The sequence below is a fragment of the Bufo bufo genome, chromosome 4, assembly GCF_905171765.1.
Source record: "Bufo bufo chromosome 4, aBufBuf1.1, whole genome shotgun sequence".
NCBI lineage: Eukaryota > Metazoa > Chordata > Amphibia > Anura > Bufonidae > Bufo > Bufo bufo.
In genome coordinates this window covers 308,271,304-308,293,038 of record NC_053392.1, presented here as the reverse complement: position 1 = coordinate 308,293,038, position 21,735 = coordinate 308,271,304, and the positions used below count along the sequence as shown (strand labels likewise).

General features: G+C 45.3%; 1 protein-coding gene across 1 annotated transcript in view; it reads left to right on the top strand.

The window, feature by feature from the left end:
* Positions 1–21,649, top strand: part of UBE2J1 (ubiquitin conjugating enzyme E2 J1) — a 32,196-nt gene extending 10,547 nt beyond the window's left edge. The window contains exons 3-8 of the mRNA XM_040428758.1: positions 1,557–1,688; positions 1,783–1,867; positions 5,968–6,073; positions 6,770–6,893; positions 11,496–11,591; positions 20,723–21,649. Coding sequence (XP_040284692.1) covers positions 1,557–1,688; positions 1,783–1,867; positions 5,968–6,073; positions 6,770–6,893; positions 11,496–11,591; positions 20,723–20,992 — 813 coding nt within the window. The 3' untranslated portion in view covers positions 20,993–21,649. The remainder of the gene's footprint in view (positions 1–1,556; positions 1,689–1,782; positions 1,868–5,967; positions 6,074–6,769; positions 6,894–11,495; positions 11,592–20,722) is intronic.
* Positions 21,650–21,735: the final 86 nt, after the last annotated feature.

Here is a 21,735-nt window from a genome sequence, read left to right as displayed (position 1 = left end):
ATGGGGGCCACAAGACATTATTATACTGATGGCAGAGGGGTTGCAAATTGTTGTCCTATACAGTATAATGTCACCTTGTGGCCCCCTTACAGTATAGTTCCTAAGTCCAGACAGTATAATGTTTCCTGGTGGCCCCATGCAGTATAGTGACTCTTGTGGCCCACTGCCTGCCAAGCGGCCAGCCCATATAGTGTATAATGTCTCCTTGTGCCCCGCTGCCTGCCCATACAGTATATAATGTCACCTTGTGGCCCCCTTACAGTATAGTTCCTAAGTCCAGACAGTATAATGTTTCCTGGTGGCCACATGCAGTATAGTGACTCTTGCGGCCCACTGCCTGCCGAGCGGCCAGCCCACACAGTATATAATGTCTCCTTGTGGCTCGCTGTCTGCCCACACAGTATATAATGTCTCCTTGTGCCCAGCTGCCTTCCCATACAGTATATAATGTCACCTTGTGACCCCCTTACAGTATAGTTCCTAAGTCCAGACAGTATAATGTCTCCTGGTGGCCACATGCAGTATAGTGACTCTTGTTGCCCAATGCCTGCCGAGCGGCCAGCCCAAACAGTATATAATGTCTCTGTGTCGCCCCCATACAGTATAATGTCTCCTTGTAGCCCCCATAGAGAGTAATGTCTCCTTGTGGCTGGCCCCATACAGTATAACGTCTCCTTGTGGCTGGCCCCATACAGTATAGCGTCTCCTTGTGGCTGACCCCATACAGTATAACGTCTCCTTGTGGCTGACCCCATACAGTATAACGTCTCCTTGTGGCTGACCCCATACAGTATAACGTCTCCTTGTGGCTGACCCCATACAGTATAACGTCTCCTTGTGGCTGACCCCATACAGTATAACGTCTCCTTGTGGCTGACCCCATACAGTATAACGTCTCCTTGTGGCTGACCCCATACAGTATAACGTCTCCTTGTGGCTGACCCCATACAGTATAACGTCTCCTCGTGGCTGCTCCCATACAGTATAACGTCTCCTCGTGGCTGACCCCATACAGTATAACGTCTCCTCGTGGCTGACCCCATACAGTATAACGTCTCCTCGTGGCTGACCCCATACAGTATAACGTCTCCTCGTGGCTGATCCCATACAGTATAACGTCTCCTCGTGGCTGGCCCCATACAGTATAACGTCTCCTCGTGGCCCCAAGTGTTTTTTCTTCTAAATGGGTATTTATTGCGATATATATCGTTATTGCGATAAATTTCTTAATATCGTTATCGTGGGAATATTTTTGATATCGCCCAACCCTATTCTGTTCTATAAAGCTCTTGTACAGTAGCTCCGGGTATGACTGCTATAATATGGACAATAAAATCTGGCTTTCTGAAGCCAGCGGTATGTTGAGTGGTGTTGGCGAGTTTTGCGCTTGGTTACAAGAGATATGATTCTTTTAAAGGGATAGTGTAGTTCTTTCCATTCTGTATATAAAAGAGGGATTTTACCAGGTGTTTTTCATGTACAGTTGCAACTTTTCATATATTTTACCTGTATCTGTTTTAATTCATTTTAACGAATATTGTTTTTTATTGTTAAAGGATAATCTTTTTGAATGGCACTTTACTGTCAGGGGTCCACCAGATTCTGATTTTGACAGCGGCATTTACCATGGCCGAATTGTTCTTCCACCCGAATACCCCATGAAACCTCCAAGTATCATTTTGTTAACAGTAAGTCAGTTACCTTATTGCACAAGCTTTTGACTGATTTGGATCATGTTTATGCACTTATTGTTATCATTACTTTTTATTTTTTATTTGCCAGGCTAATGGTAGATTTGAAGTTGGGAAGAAAATTTGCTTAAGTATTTCCGGGCACCATCCTGAAACGTGGCAGCCATCTTGGAGTAGTAAGTGCCTGTTTGCCTTCTCACGATGCTATTCTTTTGAACCTTGTGCAAAACCTTATTTTACAAGGCTGAAGTCTCTCCCACTCATTTCTTTGAGTTTCTCACTTGGTGTCCACCCACTGCCTCCTTTTATGAATTTGCATGTTTAAAGAGTACCTTTCATCAGTTTTGACATAAGCTAGTTATGGTATTACCTTGTAGGGCGGCCCCCACTGATGCCATGGGTGTATTTTATTTATTTTTTCAACCCTTCCCCCCCTCCTTCGCCCGCTGTGGCCCCCCCGATGAGCATTAAACTCGCAACAGGGAGGATCGCACAGGTTTGAAAAAAAAATACACCCATGGTATAAGTGGGGGCCGCCCTACAAGGTAATACCATAATTAGCCTATGTCAAAACTGAGGAAAGGTCCTCTTTAAGTCAGCCTGCCCGTGGTTTTGAAACCTCAGAACTGCTGACAGAGGTGAATAAGTGGGAGATAAAGCTGTTTAAACATATCGTGGTGGGTCTTCAGGCTTCTGCATTACCAGGTAAGAAAAGTTTTCAGTTCTGCAATTGGAGGTCCCATGGAGGCAGCCCCTTCATGTTCAGTGTCTTCGGCTCTCTCACTGGAGGCTTCGCAACCCCTCCCCTCCCCTCTGCTTTGGCTTTAGCGAACTCCCTGTTGAAAACTAAAGCCAACACTCAAGACAGAGGGGAGTAGTTGAGAAGCCTTTAGTAGTGAGACTGGGACACTACATGAAGGGGCCCTTTCCAATTTCACGTGTGACTGTGGTGCCAGTGGAATTAAAACTTATCTTAGTCATAGAAGAACTACTGACAGCCCCCTTTAAAGAGATTTTCCAGTACTTACCTATTGATGACCTAACAGTATTATAGGGCACCCAGGGCTCCAGACAAAAAAAAATATCAAGGAGCCATTGGCTCCTAACCTGAAAAATTTAGGAGCCAAATGAAATTTTTAGTCGCCAAATTTAAAATGCATATAATATAGCTGGGATGCTTAGGACTAGGAGCATGGGGTTTTCTAGGTTACAGCCCACGCAGTTAAAAGGGGTTGTGCACTCATTCCCATGACCTATCAGACTAGGCAGATTCACGTTGGTAATCCCTAGGGGCTGGGTCCCGGCTCATTCGCTTCCCGGCCTCCGCTGCTTGTCTTGGGTTTCTCTATGAAAACGTTAGACTGCAGTGCCATCAAGACGATTACTGGTCACAGTGGAGATCTGCTTCCCTTGCATCACATGACCATTTAACATAATGCAAGGGAAGCAGACAGGAGTCCATGTGTGCAGCCACTGGCATCTAATGTGTATGAGGACCTTAGTCCTGAAGAGGGGCGTCACCCGATACAGCGACTGTGACCGGACTATCAGACAGGGCAGAGGGCGGCTATGGCTGTGACAGGACTATCAGACAGGGCAGAGGGCGGCTGACTGTAGGGACTGTCACCAGGTCCCCAAACGCAGCGAACACTCCTGACTGAACGTCACCTCCGCCCCACTGGCCGTATCCAGCACAGTAGGGGTTGTCAGAGGCACCTTTCAGAGAAAACTTCAGTGGGACACTTTACCTAGCACTGTGGCCCCTTGGGTCTATGGACTGGTGAGGACCACAGTGTGAGAAAACCCCTTCTTTGCTGTAACACATGGCAGTTATGATGCACCCAGGATTGTAAAGGGGTACTATAAAATAAAAATACACTTAAGATATAGTAAAATACAAAAAAAAAAAAAAAAAAAAAAAAAAAAAAAAGTTACATCTCCAGGAGAGCAGAATTACATACATAAAAAAGTGGAGTTATAATTAACCACTCAACAACAGCTCCCCCCCAGCAGCCTCTGCAGTACATGATCTAAACCTGACCTGGAGATCACACTGCTGACATGTGGGAGGTTTCACAGGATCCATTCATCTTCAGCTACAAGGCAGACTTACTATGTGACATCAGCGCTGAAAGTTAAAACCACCGTGTCAGAGCCAGCATGAAATCTATATTGAGCGGCTTCATGACATATTTCAGGGCAGAGGAGACAGAGATTCCATTAAAGAGAGCCCAGCCTCTGCTCGTCAGTCTCGTTACCTGGTATGTGGAGGCCGCATCATGCTCGGCAGAGGCACAGTCCTGAGGCAATGTGTCAGGGGGAGCATTACACTATACATGAATTATAATGCACGGCGCAGAGTGAACACAGGACACCGGAGCTCCCCAACATGTCTCCAGTGAACTGGCGGCTCTGACGAATCAGTGGGAGGAGCTCTCCTCACCTACTAACTAGACCAGCAGATTGTAGTTCCCGGGTTATACCTGGCAGCCAATGGCGAAGTGGGTAGACGGGGCTTTCTCCTGACACCAGAGAGCGTCGGCTAAGTGTAAAAGGAACCACAGAAGAAAAAGCCGGCGCGCAGCCTTAAAAAGACAGAGCAGCAGAGGGTTTAGGCGCAAATGGCGACAAGACTACAAAGACTTGTCGCCATTTTCTAATTCTAAGTCGCATTGGCGACCATTTTGGTCGCCATCTGGAGCACTGGCACCAATATCTGCAGGGGTCCAGCTCTCAGTACCGGCGCGGATTAATTGTAGTTCCAGAACAAGGCAGTGGAGCTTCACCGCTCTGTACTCTGTGTAGAGCCTTTATCTGGTTACTGCATCGCTGCTCCAGTTCACTTGGCGCAGTGTATGGATGTATGCTGTGTAGTTCTGGCACCACAACTAGTAAAATCAGCTAATTGGTGAGAGTGCTGTGTGCCCCCCCCCCCGTCTATCTGATATTTATGATCTATCATATAGGTCATCAATTAGTAACTCCTGGAAACAGCTTTAATTTGGTGAAGTAGTAGTAGCTCATAATGTCCCGTATTTCACAATCCAATTTTACTTCTAATGATTTAATATCAGTAGTGATCCTTAAGTAAGGCATCTGTACGAGGCCTATGAACACTAAATACTGGGTCCCTGGTAATCCTCATGAGGGGCAGCATTCTTGATTGGACAAGAGCCACATACTCACAGGGCTCTCCTCCTAAGACTCCACCTGCTCATCTTTTCCAAATGGACCATGAAAGAGGTGAACTGCTGTCTCAAACATGTTAATTTCTGCTTTCTCATTATAGTAAATGTAGCACATATACTATATATTTGGTTACTTCTAGCTGTTAGTGAATAGAAACAATATTGTTAACCTTTAAAGCTTTTCTCCCACTGCTAAACCTGGCCCACTTTATTAAATTTAATCACTCAGCAAAAACTGAGACACAGTTGGAAATTATAGGTCAAACTTACAGCAGCTGATAGCGGGCATAAATGTAATTTTGTGGTACATGAACAGCTAATGATGAGACAAATTTAGAGAGGTGTCTGCCTGTTCATAAATCTGGCTCTTCAGATTGGGACTAGAATATGAAACGCTGGCCGTGATAAATCCCCCTAGTTCTGCGTAATGAGGAGCCCGCTGTTTTCTGTCGGCTATGGTTAATAATGTAATGCGCAAACTGCAAAACAATTCTACACCTCAAAAGAAGAGTTCTTTAATGACATATGAACAGCCATGAGAAGGAGTCCGCTGGCCACCACAAGCGCTTAATAATTCTCAAAACAGAGTTACAACATGTAGAGATCATCTTTTCAGTGTTTTTGTGGCCTTTATGAAAGCAATAAAAGTATGTTCTGAGGTTCTCTTCTTTATGGACGTAAGGAGATTTGGCATAAACACTTATCACCTATTGACAGGATCGGTAATAAATGTATGATTGCAGGTGGTCCAGTGGCTGGGACCCCCTGTGATCACAAGAATGGGTTCCCTGAGTACCCTTTACGAATTAAGTGTTGCTTTGCATTCCACCGTTCTGTTCACTTGCATGGTCCCATAGAAGCAAATGGAATGGTGCTCACACATGCACACTACTGCTCCATTCACACAACCAGTAGTCAAACCTCCAGCAATCATCTATTTATCGCCTGCCATGTGAATAGCTTAAACCACATTAACCTCAATTGGTTTTAACATACTTCATGAGTATCTGTATTATAAATGAGCGTATCGCTTCTTTGACTAGTATTATTCAGCTAATAATAAATCAAATTTGTCTTTATCTTTTAAGTCCGAACTGCGTTGTTGGCCATCATTGGATTCATGCCTACAAAAGGAGAAGGTGCCATAGGTTCCCTGGATTACACACCTGAAGAAAGGAAAGCACTTGCCAAAAAGTAAGTAAACCACATCTTGGGTTCCTACACTGGGAGTTGGGCCCAGTTGCTGGACAGTGGTCAGTAGGCGTATTTCATCCTGAAGCACCCATGACCTACCACTCGATAGGTGTTTTTTGCAGACTGGTGAGGCTCCAACTGGTCCTGGGCTGGGGAGGTATAGTGGACCCTGGTGATTGATTGGTGGGGGTCCCAGTGGATAGGTGATAAATGCTTCAGGACGGAATTCCCCTTTAATTACAATTGGAAAACACCACATACGTAGAATTGGGAGAGGGTTAGGGCCTAATTTGCCCCAAAAAACTGGTATGTGTGCTTTGTATCACAAATGATACCACATATTATGTTGTCCTAACCAGATATGTCTTTCATGCTACGCCATGCTCCTTTGTCTAGCATGTTAGAATTACTTTTGACAAGGGGGCATTTCATAGCGTGAAAAGCAAGGCTGAAGATGAACTGTTGTCAGCCAACCAATAGATGGGGTAAATGTATACAAAAGTGTCTAAAGATGCTCCAGATCGATCATCCTGCATCTTCAACTCTCTAGTATGTTTACACTATCTAAATATTAGACAAACCCCACTATTTCATTTTCATTCGAAATAGGGTACATAGTGTCAGGCTTCAGTGAAGTTAATCTCTATACCTGAAAAAATCTTTGCTGTTATTCTTCATTCTTGCCTCTTCATTCAGGTCTCAGGACTACTTCTGTGAAGCGTGTGGAATAAGTATGAAGTCTGCTTTGCTACCACTTAACTCAGAGTCCAGTCGAGATGACAGAGAAGACAGAGAACTTGCTAGACAAATCAGTTTTACGGTATTCAGATATTTGTTTAAATTTGTATTTTGTATACTCAGCGCCATAAATCTTAACAATATAATATGCAGGCACTCAACATCTGGTATACTTAAAGGGGTTCTGCACTTTGTTTAAACCGATGATCTATCCATCTGATCGGCAGGGTCTGACACCCAGGACCCCCGCCAATCAGCTGTTTGAGAAGGCAGCAGCGCTCGGACCCCCACCGATCAGATACTGATGATCTATCCAGAGGATAGATCAGTTTAAACAAAGTGCAGGACCCCTTTAAGTCAGATATGAATTGTTGTATACATAATCCTAATTTATTCTGGTAATATCAAATACATATCAACTTAAAACCCCGGCATAAAATACATAAATAATACAATCCACAAAAATTGTCAAAATAAAATGTGGTTGGATCCATATAGTTTTAAGGCTTATATAGAATCGCAGGTTCAACGTTCCAAAATGTAAGTTTAAAAGAATATGTTGACTTTGTTGACTGACAAAGATCTTCTTTTATGTATACATATGTGAGACAGGGTGTATGGTTCTTTCTGATTGTCCCCACAGTCCGGTATAGGTTTTAATACACATCCATATACATCTTGTTAGTTTCAGCAATTCACTCAAATAACTTGTTAGTTTTAGTTGTAAGGTTTCCGCATACAACTTTGTTGGTGAGATCTGTGCAAAATGATGTAACAAAACACTTGATCCTCCAAGGAATGTATATATGGTTTTGTTAATATACTCCTTCCATGAGTGATCACAAACTTAAAAATGCGGCTGGCTTTCCATTATATTCATACATATTCAACCTTGGCACTCAACAGCCGGCGCCATTGAAAGAAGCGGGGTGAGTGAGCTGATTATTGGGTGGGACGCCATCGAAATCCGCAATATAAAGGACAACTTAATAGTGAGTACGATAACCAAACTAACCACCGCTCCCACTAATACACTTTGCTCCATAATACTCTGCATATGTGTGAATATAATGGAAAGCCAGCCGCATTTTTAAGTTTGTGATCACTCATGGAAGGAGTATATTAACAAAACCATATATACATTCCTTGGAGGATCAAGTGTTTTGTTACATCATTTTGCACAGATCTCACCAACAAAGTTTTATGCGGAAACCTTACAACTAACAAGTTATTTGAGTGAATGAATTTTTTTGTGGATTGTATTATTTATGTATTTTATGCCGGGGTTTTAAGTTGATATGTATTTGATATTACCAGAATAAATTAGGATTTTGTATACAACAATTCATATCTGACTTAAGTATACCAGATGTTGAGTGCCTGCCTATTATATTGTTAAGATTTTTCCTGTTTTTCAGTGACTGGGTGAGTCACTTAGGTGAGAGCACCATTTCTATGCTGATAGTCGGAGAGCCACTATAAATACTCTTTTATTGTAATTATTCAAGGCCATAAATGTCCGATACAGTAGGTGAACCCGATTTTGTGTCAATCTCGCTCTCTTTCTCGGCGAGATTGAGCACCTACGAGCCCCATCGCGGGAGCCAGCGCCGAGCTGGCTTGCCGCGATGGAGACAGAGCCGTCATAGAAGCGACGGGAGATCCGACTTGGATTCCCGCCAATTCTACACGTGTGCGGCGTTTGTTATGAATCCTGAGGGGGAAGTCCCCGCCGGATTTTAAATAAAAATCCGGCCTGGGTCCCCCCCTCAGGAGCATACCGGGCCCTTAGGTCTGTTATGGGTTGTAAGGAGAGCCCCCCCTACGCCGAAAAAAATGGCGTAGGGGGTCCCCCTACAATCCATACCAGACCCGTATCCAAAGCACGCTACCCGGCCAGCCAGGAAGGGAGTGGGGACGAGCGAGCGCCCCCCCCCCCCCCCCCCCCTCCTGAGCCGTACCAGGCTGCATGCCCTCAACATGGGGGGGTTGGGTGCTCTGGGGCAGGGGGCGCACTGCGGCCCCCCCACCTCAGAGCACCCTGTCCCCATGTTGATGAGGACAGGGCCCCTTCCCGACAACCCTGGCCGTTGGTTGTCGGGGTATGCGGGCGGGAGGCTTATCGGAATCTGGGAGCCCCCTTTAATAAGGGGGCCCCCAGATACCGGCCCCCCACCCTAAGTGAATGAGTATGGGGTACATCGTACCCCTACCCATTCACCTGCAAGAAAAGTGGTAAAAACACAAATAAACCACACAGTGTATTAAAATATTTTATTTTTCTGCTCCGGAGGCCGCCCCCTGTCTTCTTTATTAGCTCTTTTACCGGGGGGGGCTCTTCTTCTTCCGCTATCCCGACGGGTCTTCTCCGCTATCCGGGGGGGTCTTCTCAACTCTCCGGGGTTCTCCTTCTGTCTTCTCCTTCTGTCTTGTTGACTCGGCGCACCCCGGTTCTTCGTCTCGCGAGACGTCTCGCGAGACGAAGAATCGGGGTGCGCCGAGTCTCGCGAGACGAAGAACCGGGGTGCGCCGAGTCAACAAGACAGAAGGAGAAGACAGAAGGAGAACCCCGGAGAGTTGAGAAGACCCCCCCGGATAGCGGAGAAGACAGAAGGAGAACCCCGGAGAGTTGAGAAGACCCCCCCCGGATAGCGGAGAAGACAGAAGGAGAACCCCGGAGAGTTGAGAAGACCCCCCGGATAGCGGAGAAGACAGAAGGAGAACCCCGGAGAGTTGAGAAGACCCCCCCCGGATAGCGGAGAAGACAGAAGGAGAACCCCGGAGAGTTGAGAAGACCCCCCCGGATAGCGGAGAAGACAGAAGGAGAACCCCGGAGAGTTGAGAAGACCCCCCGGATAGCGGAGAAGACAGAAGGAGAACCCCGGAGAGTTGAGAAGACCCCCCCCGGATAGCGGAGAAGACAGAAGGAGAACCCCGGAGAGTTGAGAAGACCCCCCGGATAGCGGAGAAGACAGAAGGAGAACCCCGGAGAGTTGAGAAGACCCCCCGGATAGCGGAGAAGACCCGTCGGGATAGCGGAAGAAGAAGAGCCCCCCCCTGGTAAAAGAGCTAATAAAGAAGACAGGGGGCGGCCTCCGGAGCAGAAAAATAAAATATTTTAATACACTGTGTGGTTTATTTGTGTTTTTACCACTTTTCTTGCAGGTGAATGGGTAGGGGTACGATGTACCCCATACTCATTCACTTAGGGTGGGGGGCCGGTATCTGGGGGCCCCCTTATTAAAGGGGGCTCCCAGATTCCGATAAGCCTCCCGCCCGCATACCCCGACAACCAACGGCCAGGGTTGTCGGGAAGGGGCCCTGTCCTCATCAACATGGGGACAGGGTGCTCTGAGGTGGGGGGGCCGCAGTGCGCCCCCTGCCCCAGAGCACCCAACCCCCCCATGTTGAGGGCATGCAGCCTGGTACGGCTCAGGAGGGGGGGGGGGGGGGGCGCTCGCTCGTCCCCACTCCCTTCCTGGCTGGCCGGGTAGCGTGCTTTGGATACGGGTCTGGTATGGATTGTAGGGGGACCCCCTACGCCGTTTTTTTCGGCGTAGGGGGGGCTCTCCTTACAACCCATAACAGACCTAAGGGCCCGGTATGCTCCTGAGGGGGGGACCCAGGCCGGATTTTTATTTAAAATCCGGCGGGGACTTCCCCCTCAGGATTCATAACAAACGCCGCACACGTGTAGAATTGGCGGGAATCCAAGTCGGATCTCCCGTCGCTTCTATGACGCGCTTGCTGGGATGTGCTGTCACTATTCCAGTGAGTGCGAGATCTCGGCACCATGTTGCCGAGTATCAGCGCGACGCTGTCGTGCTAAAAGCACAATCTCACAAACACCTACTGTAGGTGCAGGTCCCACCTATGGCACATGCACAAGATGCCCCAAAAGTGTTGAGATTACTTTACACCCGCATAATGAAATTCATTACTGAAGTTATAGCCATAAATACTATGGTAAAAAGTAAGATAACTATTTACTAGAACAGATTTGGGAAACTCGGTCAGGATTTGCAATAGGGAAATCAGCCTTGGATTTTCAGTGAAATCTGTGGCTGAAGCACTGATTTCGGCTGTGAATTTTCACATGGATTGGCTGTATTGAGTGTCAAGAAATCTTATCTGTAACTTTTCAGCATTGAATCCTTGTGACTAAAACACATGCTGCAAATTATTAAATCCATACCACAGTCATTATTCCACACAGATAATTCCGGTACATGTGTATAGGGCATAAAGGACCCCATTCACATGGCATTGCCAGCAGAGTTGCTGCACAGTGTGTCCAGATTTAGGCATAGAATCCGGTTGTGAGACTAGACTGGTGGCATTAAACATACTGCAGCTGCACCATAGTCACAGTAATGGTGCATTAGGCCACATTCTCATCTACAGCATGTCTGATCCGGGGGTCTATTTCAGCATAAACGTAGGCCGGACAAAAACGGTGGCATGCAGTTTTTATAGTCAATGGGGATCTGGAGGTGAACCGGCAATGGGCGGATACGATTAACTTTGCCGGGCTGTTCTCTGCTGGAACAGGCTGCCGGATATTTTCACTGGAGATGTGAATGTAGCCAAAGTAAATTCTGGATGCCAAAACATAACTTCATGCTCACATAGTAGATATTTCCTGTAGTACACCAAAGTTTTTTATTATTATTTTTAACATCAGGCTCAAGTAAATCCTCCAGGAAATTCCCAAACAGAAGGAAACAAGCAGCTGCAAAAGTCACCTGAACCAGACCAAGCGACTCCTACAACTCCTCAGGTTTGTTTTGTTCCCTTTGTGCAGAGTTTAAGATATTCAAGGTTATCGTGTTTTGTTTCTTACGTTGTTTAAGTTTCCTTTTAATATAATCAGTGTAAATGCTTCCTGGTTGCAAAAGTCTACTGCTTAAGGATAGTGAAAGCAGAATATTTTATTCCCTTGTTTTACTTCAATCATTGTCCTGGATAGAGTTGTTGTGATACCAAATTTTTGATTCGATTTCGATACCATAAAGTATTGCGATACTCGATACCATTCAATACCACACGAAAAAATAAAACACCAAAAAAGCCACATGCATTCCGCATTTAAAAAAATGGCGAATCTCGCATTTTTTTTTGTTTCTGTTCCGCCGTTCACCGCATAGATTTTTTTAAAATATTTTAATAGTTTTGACTTTTTGGACGTGGCGATAAGTGATATGTTTGTTTGTTTATTTATTTATTGTTTATATATTTTATATGTAAAATTGGGAAAGGGGGTGATTTATACTTGGTGTGTTTTTTTTTTTTTTTTTTTTTTTTTTTTTTTTTTTACAGTTTATTTAATAACTATTTCCCCCCTTAGGGGCTAGAACCTGGGATCTTTTAATCCCTTGTCCTATTCACCCTGATAGAGCTCTATTAGGGTGAATAGGACTTCACACTCTCCCTGCTGCCCTGTGCATAGTGCACACAGCAGCATGGAGCCGACTATGGCAGCCAGGGCTTCAGTAGCGTCCTGGCTGCCATGGTAACCGATCGGAGCCCCAGGCTTACACTGCTGGGGCTCCTATCAGAAGCTGCCACTGCCACCAATGAGGGGAAGGTGAGGGGACCCTGTGGCCACTGCCACCAATTAGAAGGTGAGGGGACCCTGTGGCCACTGCCACCAATTAGAAGGTGAGGGGACCCTGTGGCCACTGCCACCAATGATTTTAATGTTGGGGGGGGGGGGGGGGGGCGCCGCCGCCGCCGCCGCCGCCGCACTGCGCCACCAATGATAATTAACCCTTAATACAGGAGGCGGGTACTGGCAGCAGATCAGTGGCAGTTAACCCCTCAGGTGCAGCACCTGAGGGGTTAACTGCCACTGATCGCAGCTCCCTGTCAGAGGCAGAGTGCTGGCTATGCGATTCTGCTGCCGGCACCCGCCTCCTGTATTAAAAGTTAAAGATGACCTTTGATGAACAGGCTACATAGAGCGGCGCCCAGGGATCTCCCTGCACTTACTATTATTCCTGGGCGCCGCTTCGTTCGCCCGCTGTGCCCCCATTACCGTCTCCTGCTCCATATGCTAATTACTACTATCGAAGCAATGGGCAGGAGACATGAGCTTCTCTCCTGGGCGTTCCTTCTCCGGACCTATTTAAGTCCGGACCCATTTAAAGTCCTGCTATCATTGATGGCGCAGTGCGCCCGCCTCTCTCTCCTCATTGGTGGCAGCGGCGGCACAGGGGAAGGGAGAGACTGCTTCCTTCTCCCCTGTGCTGCTGAGGGAACATGCGCGCTCATGTTCTGTGATACTGGACTGTGCAGTAGCGCAGCCCATTATCGAAAAAATGGAAATCCCGGTATTGGATTTCCAATGGAAATTGGGTATCGAAATTCTAGTCCTGGATATGGGGTGCATAAATATTCAGTACTGTGCAAAGTAAGAATGGTTTCATGTATAGAAGTGCTAATAGTTTATTTTTATCAATTAACAAAATTCAAATAGAATGAACAAAAGAGAAATCTAAATCCAATCTATATTTAGTGTGGCCACCCATTGTCTTCAAAACAATATAATTTCTTCCAGATACACTTGCACACAGTTTCTGAAGGAGCTCAGCAGGGAGGTTGTTCCAGATATCTTGGGGAATATCTTGGGCAGACTTCAGTTATTTCCATCAGTTATTGTGAGCCAAAACCGGTAGTGAAAACTACTCGGAGATCAAGTGTAAGGCCCCTTTCACACGGGCAATGCGTGACGTGAACGCATAGCACCCGCACTGAATCCTGACCTATTAATTTCAATGAGTCTGTGTACATGAGCGTTTTTTTTTCACGCATCAGTTCTGCGTTGCGTGAAAAACGCAGCATGTTCTATATTCTGCGTTTTTCACGCAGCCCTGGCCCCATAGAAGTGAATGGGGCTTCAGTGAAAAATGCATTGCATCCACAAGCAAGTGCGGGTGCGATGCGTTTTTCACTGATGGTTCCTAAGAGATGTTGTTTGTAAACCTTCAGGTTTTTTATCACGCGCGTGAAAAACGCATCAAAACGCATTGTACCCGCGCGGAAAAAACTGAACAACTGAATGTAATCGCCGACAAAACTGACTGAACTTACTTGCAAAGTGGTGCGAGTTTCACTGAACGCACCCTGAACGCATCCGGCCCCTATCTGCAACGCCCGTGTGAAAGGGGCCTAAGGGAAAGATTTGCATCTGTTCTCTGTTTTTGACCCACACTTGGTTTTGGCTCACAATAAGTTATGGAAATAACTGATCAAATAATTGAAGTGTGAACTTGGCCTTAACCACAGATCTTCTGTAGATGTAGGCTTGCTCAAATCATTCTGTCTCTTCATGTTATCCCAGACATATTCAATGATGTCGAGATAAGGTCTCTGGGGGCCCATATCATTACTTCCAGGAATCCTTGTTTTTCTTTACACTTACTGACATTGGCAGTACGTTGGAAGTCATTGTCCTGTCACAGAATACATTTGGAGCTAATCACATGCCTCTCTGATGGTATTGCATGATGGATAAGTATCTGCCTGTATTTCTCAGCATTGAGGACACCATGAATCCTAACCAATTCCCCAACTCCATTTGCTGAAATGCAGCCCCAAACTTGCAAGGATTCACTGCCGGCTGCAGACACTCATTGTACTGCTTTCCAGCCGTTCGGTGAGCAAACTGCCTTCTGTTACTTGAGAGATCTAAGTATATATATCACAGTGCTGTACACTGATATTTGACAGGCTATGACATTTGAGTGTATGTATATATATATATATATATATATATATATATATATATATATATATAGTATAGTGCTGAATGCAGCCTGAAGTGATAGCCTATAAATAATAAATAGCACTGTATTCGGTGAGAGACCGGAGTATATGTAAGGCTACTTTCACACCTGCGTTAGGTGCGGATCCGTCTGGTATCTGCACAGACGGATCCGCACCTATAATGCAAACGCTTAGATTCGTTCAGAACGGATCCGTTTGCATTACCATGAACAAAAAATATATATATATATATATTTTAGGGGTGCACCGAAATGAAAATTCTGGTCCGAAACCGAAAATTCAGGATGCCCTTGACCGAAAACCGAAACCGAAACTGCCTTTTTGCCCAAATACTTTTAAAATACTTTTTTTTAAATGATTTTATTAATAATTATTTTTCATGAATGAAATTCATCTGTGGGTGGCGCTGTTATGGAGAGGGGGATCTGTGGGTGGCGCTGTTATGGAGAGGGGGATCTGTGGGTGGCGCTGTTATGGAGAGGGGGATCTGTGGGTGGCGCTGTTATGGAGAGGGGGATCTGTGGGTGGCGCTGTTATGGAGAGGGGGATCTGTGGGTGGCGCTGTTATGGAGAGGGGGATCTGTGGGTGGCGCTGTTATGGAGAGGGGGATCTGTGGGTGGCGCTGTTATGGAGAGGGGGATCTGTGCACTGTTATGTGCACTGTTATGGGCATAACAGTGCACAGATCCCTTTCCCCATAACAGTGCACAGATCCCTTTCCCCATAACAGTGCACAGATCCCCCCTCCCCATAGCAGTGCACAGATCCCCCCTCCCCATAGCAGTGCCATAGACCGATCCCCCTACCCATAACAGCCCCGGCCCTGCTGCTCACAGCATCACTCACTGCATCTTTATTTTACCTTACAATCGTGACGCTCCAGTAACAACTCTGCAGGCAGAGCGGAGGGCGGCGTAACGTCACTTACTCACGTGACGCACCTGCTCCGCCCACTTTATGAATGAAGGAGGCGGAGCAGGCGCGTCACGTGAGTAAGTGACGTTACGCCGGCCTCCGCTCTGCCTGCAGAGTTGTTAGTTACTGGAGCCTCACGATTGTAAGGTAAAATAAAGATGCAGTGACAAAGTAAACCGCCCGCCCGGCGCCCGCCCGCAGATGGTGGGTGACAAATCCCACACCCCATATTTTCGGCCGATATGTAACAATATCGGCCGAAGTGGATTAGGTGCATTTTCGGCCGATATTTTCGGCTGCCGGAATTTCGGTGCACCCCTAATATATATTTTTTTTCATGATAATGCAAACGGATTCGTTTTGACTTTACATTAAAAGTCAATGGGGGACGGATCCGTTTTAAAATTGAGCCATATTGTGTCAACTTCAAACGGATCCGTCCCCATTGACTTACATTGTAAGTCTGGACGGATCCGCTTGCCTCCGCACGGCCAGGCGTACACCCGAACGCTGCAAGCTGCGTTCAGGTGTCCGCTCGCTGAGCGGAGTGGAGGACAAACGGTGCCAGACTGATGCATTCTGAGCGGATCCGCGTCCACTCAGAATGCATTAGGGCAGTACGGATCCGTTCGGGGCCGCTTGTGAGAGCCTTCAAACGGAACTCACAAGCGGAGCCCCGAACGCTAGTGTGAAAGTAGCCTAATATAGTACGGTACACTGAACTGAGTGACAGCCCACAAATACTAAATAGACCAGGTAAGGATTATGCTGGAAATGATAGCTGCACCTTTGTAACAATCTTGTGTTTGAACACATAAAGATACCGGATGTCTAGAAAGATAATTGCATAACAATAATTCTATATCAATAGACACTTGAAACATTGAATGACCAGGTTGTGATTTTAACACAATTTCTTTTTCCTTTGGGGATCATCATTTCTTTTATTTATAATACCAATAAAACTTATGTTTTAAATGTTAGGTCAAGAACAGGGTTTCTATGGTCTCTGGCCATTTGATTGAACAATTATTGAATTATACCCTGGACCGCTTAGTGGGTAGATGAGTTCTAAGAGATTAAAGGGTTTCTGTCACCCCGCAAAACTCATTATTTTTTTTTTTTTGGATAGTTAGATTCCTCATAGTGCGATATAGGAGAATATAATGCTCTTACTTACTTTCATGCGGCCGATTCTTTATAAAACGAACTTTTATAATATGTAAATGAGGGCTCTACCAGCAAGTAGGGCGTCTACTTGCTGGTAGCTGCTGCAGAAATCCGCCCCTCCTCTTGTTGATTAACAGGGCCAGCCGTGATCTCCTCCTCCGGCCGGCCCTGTCAGTAATTCAAAAATCGCGCGCCTCGCGTCATTCGGCGCAGGCGCTCTGAGATGAGGAGGCTCGTATCCTCAGCACTCCCTCAGTGCGCCTGCACCGATGACATCACCGAAAGAGAAGACGTCATCGGCGCAGGCGCACTGAGGGAGTGCTGAGGAGACGAGCCTCCTCATCTCAGAGCGCCTGCGCCGAATGACGCGAGGCGCGCGATTTTTGAATTACTGACAGGGCCGGCTGGAGGAGGAGATCACGGCTGGCCCTGTCAATCAACACGGCGAGGGGGCGGATTTCTGCAGCAGCTACCAGCAAGTAGACGCCCTACTTGCTGGTAGAGCCCTCATTTACATATTATAAAAGTTCGTTTTATAAAGAATCGGCCGCATGAAAGTAAGTAAGAGCATTATATTCTCCTATATCGCACTATGAGCAATCTAACTATCCAAAAAAAAATAAAAAATGAGTTTTGCGGGGTGACAGAAACCCTTTAAGTAATATACCTAATGTATCAGACCTGGACAGATCATAGCCAGGTCTAATAGGCAGCCACCAGCAATCAGGTGACTTGGCAGAATATATTTCCCCTTGGTTGTTACAGCAGTGCACCGCTTCCCCTCTAGCAATGCTCACTTTCACTTACCCACTTGTCACAGCAAGCTTGCGTCGTCACAGTAGATGCCCCCCACACTCTTTCCTAATATTAACAGTTTTCTCTCTGTACACACTTTGCCAGTTAAGCCCCCAGCAGTCACTTCAGGCTTTCAGTTCCAAAGGCAAACACAACAGCCCCTCCTCCTCCCATCATTTGGGAATGAACATCCTGATGACATACATAGGGGTTAATAACGGGTTTTATTTTTTCCACACAAATATAACACTGATGGAAAAAATGTGATCGGTTAATTTATTTTACAACAATATAATTTAATTAACATTCTTGGCGTTTGACACATTGGTAGCAGGAAGGTAAATACTGACTTTCATTCATTTATTTTTTCTTCTCAAATTATGAAATTTGTTGAAAGCCTCCTGTTTATATAATACTGCTTTTATAATTGAAAGTATTAATTTGGCATTTGCCTAATTCTAAGGCTGTGGCACTTATATAACACATCCATTATGGGAGTGCATGGAGTCTGGTTCTGAGCCAAGGCAGCTGCCACCAGACTTCTATAAATGCAATCTAAATTCAGTGACAAATTGTGCTCAAATCCTAGATAAGCTGCGCGTAATTTATTTATTTCTTTCTTTTAGCGGTGCTGGGCCTGGGGATTGCTATAGACAAAAACACGTCTAATAACGTCAGACCATCTGTTGCAGCAAGCTTTGCATTTTCCAGGCTCTGTAAATGGGGGAATACCCTCCAATGACGCCTTGACACAATAATCAGCGCAATGATTAAACGCTCCGACCTTCATCTTTGTATCGTACACAGAAACTTACAAAAAGAACGAGCGCGGCCCTAGTGTAATGCATGGCCAGCTCTTTTCTTAGTAGAAGTGTATTGCTGCATTAACAGCACATTTATACAGGTGCAAAAAAAAAAAAAGACTGAACAGACGACGTGTACGTTTCATATCCGGATTATCATTGCTAGCTGGTTTCATGAATAGTGCATAATTCTTGTAAAATACATTCATCTGCTGTTCAGGCTCAAACGTGATTATAGCAAAGATCTGAGCATCAGTAACAATTATCAAATCAATACCATATTGTTTTCAGTATCTCTGCTTGCTGTAGGAACCCTCACTGTTTACTTCCAGTGGATAAAAAAAATAATCTATCTTGGTCATATGATGTCTTTCCCACAATGTGGACACCACATTTTGTGAATCAATAATTCAGCCTGCTCCTGAGCTCCACCAAGCCTATTCGGATTAGTATAAAGTTCAAAGTGTTGCAGATGTAGCTAAAGGCTCATAATTGCAATGAGAATGCGGAATCCATCACATACTGGCCTCCTCCCCCCGCCACAGTGTTTTGGGAGTCTCCATCCCCTTAGGAGTAACAGGGTGGAGACTACCGAAACATCATGACAGGGTGAGGAGGCCAGTATGTGAAGGACTGCGCATCTCTCATGGCAATTATGTCAAGCATGTTGGGTAGTATCAGAATAAAGGTGGAAGTTTTTAAATCCACAAGGACTGTATGTACACATTGAATGGTCCCCTATCTGCTTGTGAAGTTAGCTCCATTACAGCACGTTAAAGGGGTTTTCCAAGATTATTTTTTTTACTGATCAGTGGGGGTCCGACACCCAGGACTCCCTCCGATTGGCTGTTTTTTTGAGAAGCTTACCAAGCCGTACGTTGTATAGCTGCCGTGCTTGATATTGCAGCTCAGCCTCATTCACTTGAATGGGGCTGAGCTGCTCTTAAACCACGTGACACATGAACGTGTCATCACTCGGCATAGGAAAAGCAGAAAGAAGGCAGCGGCGCTCACGGAGGCGGCGCGACTTCTCAAACAGCTGATCGACTGGGGTCCCCGATGTCCGACCCCCACCGATCAGATACTGATGACCTATCCTGATGATAGGAAAGTTTTGTATCAAGGACAGCACCAACATCCCACCTTCTGGAAGCGTCACGGTCACCAGCGTTAGACTCCTTCCCGCTGAAAGTAATAGGCATAAAACAAGATTATGACCAGCGTCTTCCTTGTGTTTTTATTCCCGATCAACACCGCAAACAGGCAACGTTTCGGCTTAAAACAAGCCTTTCTCAGGCCATAATAAACATCACACAGTGTGAACATATATACCTCCTCCACAAGGGGTTGTACCAATTATCACCTATAAAATACTTGTATATAGGTTATAACAAACTAAAACCAATCATCTGTGTCTGAACATTTTATCCTCCCCATACATAGAGCCCCTTCTTACATCTTCTTCCAGACGTCATCCATATACATGTGAGTTTCAGCATGGCCGCCGCCGCATGTCTCGTCCGAGTGATCAACAATCCACTGCGCATGTCCTTGTCCTACGTGTCGTATGTCTTATTCACCGTACTGCGCATGTCACGTCGCTTCTCTCTTCACGCAACTTTGATAGGGACAACAGGATACATTAACCTCCGTTTATATTCTCCACCACCATATACACTCTTCTCTTTATATGTGTCAAATACCGACACCATACAATAAACCACAGCACCACTAAATCCAGTCCATAACATGGCTCCCAATTAGTGTGATTTTTTTTCCATATAAAGAAGGGGGAGATCGTAGACAACCACTATTGTCTCCATTATATGGAGACATGATATAAGCTGAAAGCTTTAGGGGCGTGTCTTTTTGCTACAGCTAAGGGGGTGTGTCCATGCGCTCCCTATCACAGCTCAGGATGCCATTGAACGATGAAACGGCATGTGCGGCCATCTCAGTGAGCAGAAATAAAAAATAAAAAAAACCTGCAGGTGGCGCTATACAGATACATTTTATTGAATAACTCAGACTATGCTAAATTTTTTATTACATGTAATTACAAAAGAATTCAGATCCAAGTGCTAGTTTGAAAACTGTAGAATATTTTTTGTGGGACAACCCCTTTAAGTGGGGTTGTCCCACAAAAAATATTCTACAGTTTTCAAACTAGCACTTGGACCCTCCATCAGTGGACACTTTATGGACAGGATCTCCGTGTGGATGACCTGAAAGACATGGCAAACAAGGGAACATATCTTATGAAACATAGAAAATGGCACAGAATATCAGCAAAGGCTATATTAGTAAGTGCCATGTAACCATCTCACATACATATTGGTTAACAGTACCCAAAAAGTGGTCAAAACCTTTAATGTAACTCATAGTATGTATTTGGTCAGTATGGTTGCTGTTTTCTTAGCTGTCTTCTCCCACCTACAGGCTGAGAATCAGGATGGTCAACCCAACTCTGTTGAAGAGGCTACACAGCCAACGCCTGCTGTAAACACCTCTAGGAGCCCTAGACAGAGACGGGTACATCAGAGAAGGAACCCAGCTTCACCAGGTCTCATTGAAGTTCAACACCATGCTGTTAATGGCAGCAACACTGGCTCAGCAATTCTCATAGTTGTGCTGACATTTGCATTGGCAGCTCTTCTTTTCCGTAGACTGTATTTAGCCAATGAATACATTTTTGACTATGATCTATAATGTTTGCAGAGAATGACAGGAATGTCTCAATAAACCATTTGTATCAGGTATGTTAGGATTACAGTCTACAGATTGTATTTAATGACTGTTTATGGTATACGGTGGCATTTTTGCAGGGATGTCGTTGGCCAGACATATGCAGAAATGTTAATGCTAAAATATATATCCTCGGGGGAATGGTTAGCGATGAGATGCATGTATGTTTTATATGGAGGACTGCAGCACTCCTGTGATTTCACTATTTGAATTTCCAGTGTGATATCTCCCATATGCTCCAGTGTCAGGCCATATACATACATATATATTATTACTCCTTCAGTTGGTTTAATATTGCAACTTGCGATGGAGAATGGCATAGTTTACCTGCTGCCACGCTTGCCCCTTCTCTACTGTTGCCCTTTCCCACTCTAGATTTGAACATACAGGACAGACCGGTTGGTGGCACACCGCCTAACCGCATCCTTCTTTGGGATTGTCAGTCATATTACTTGTTCTAGCTCATGGTATCTCAGCAAGACTTACACTCTCTTCTTTTTCCAAAAAGTTTGGTGAAGACTACATATTTAAATCTGTGGAGAAGATTAACTGAAGAACAACCTATGTTTTAAAACCCTGCCCCATGTTTTTTTGCATTGCAGTGTACAGAATAGATAAACATAAATTGTTACTAATGAGGTTTTTTTCATATACGAGGACTTTTTTTTAATTTTTTTTAATATATGCACCCTGTGCCAATGGACTGA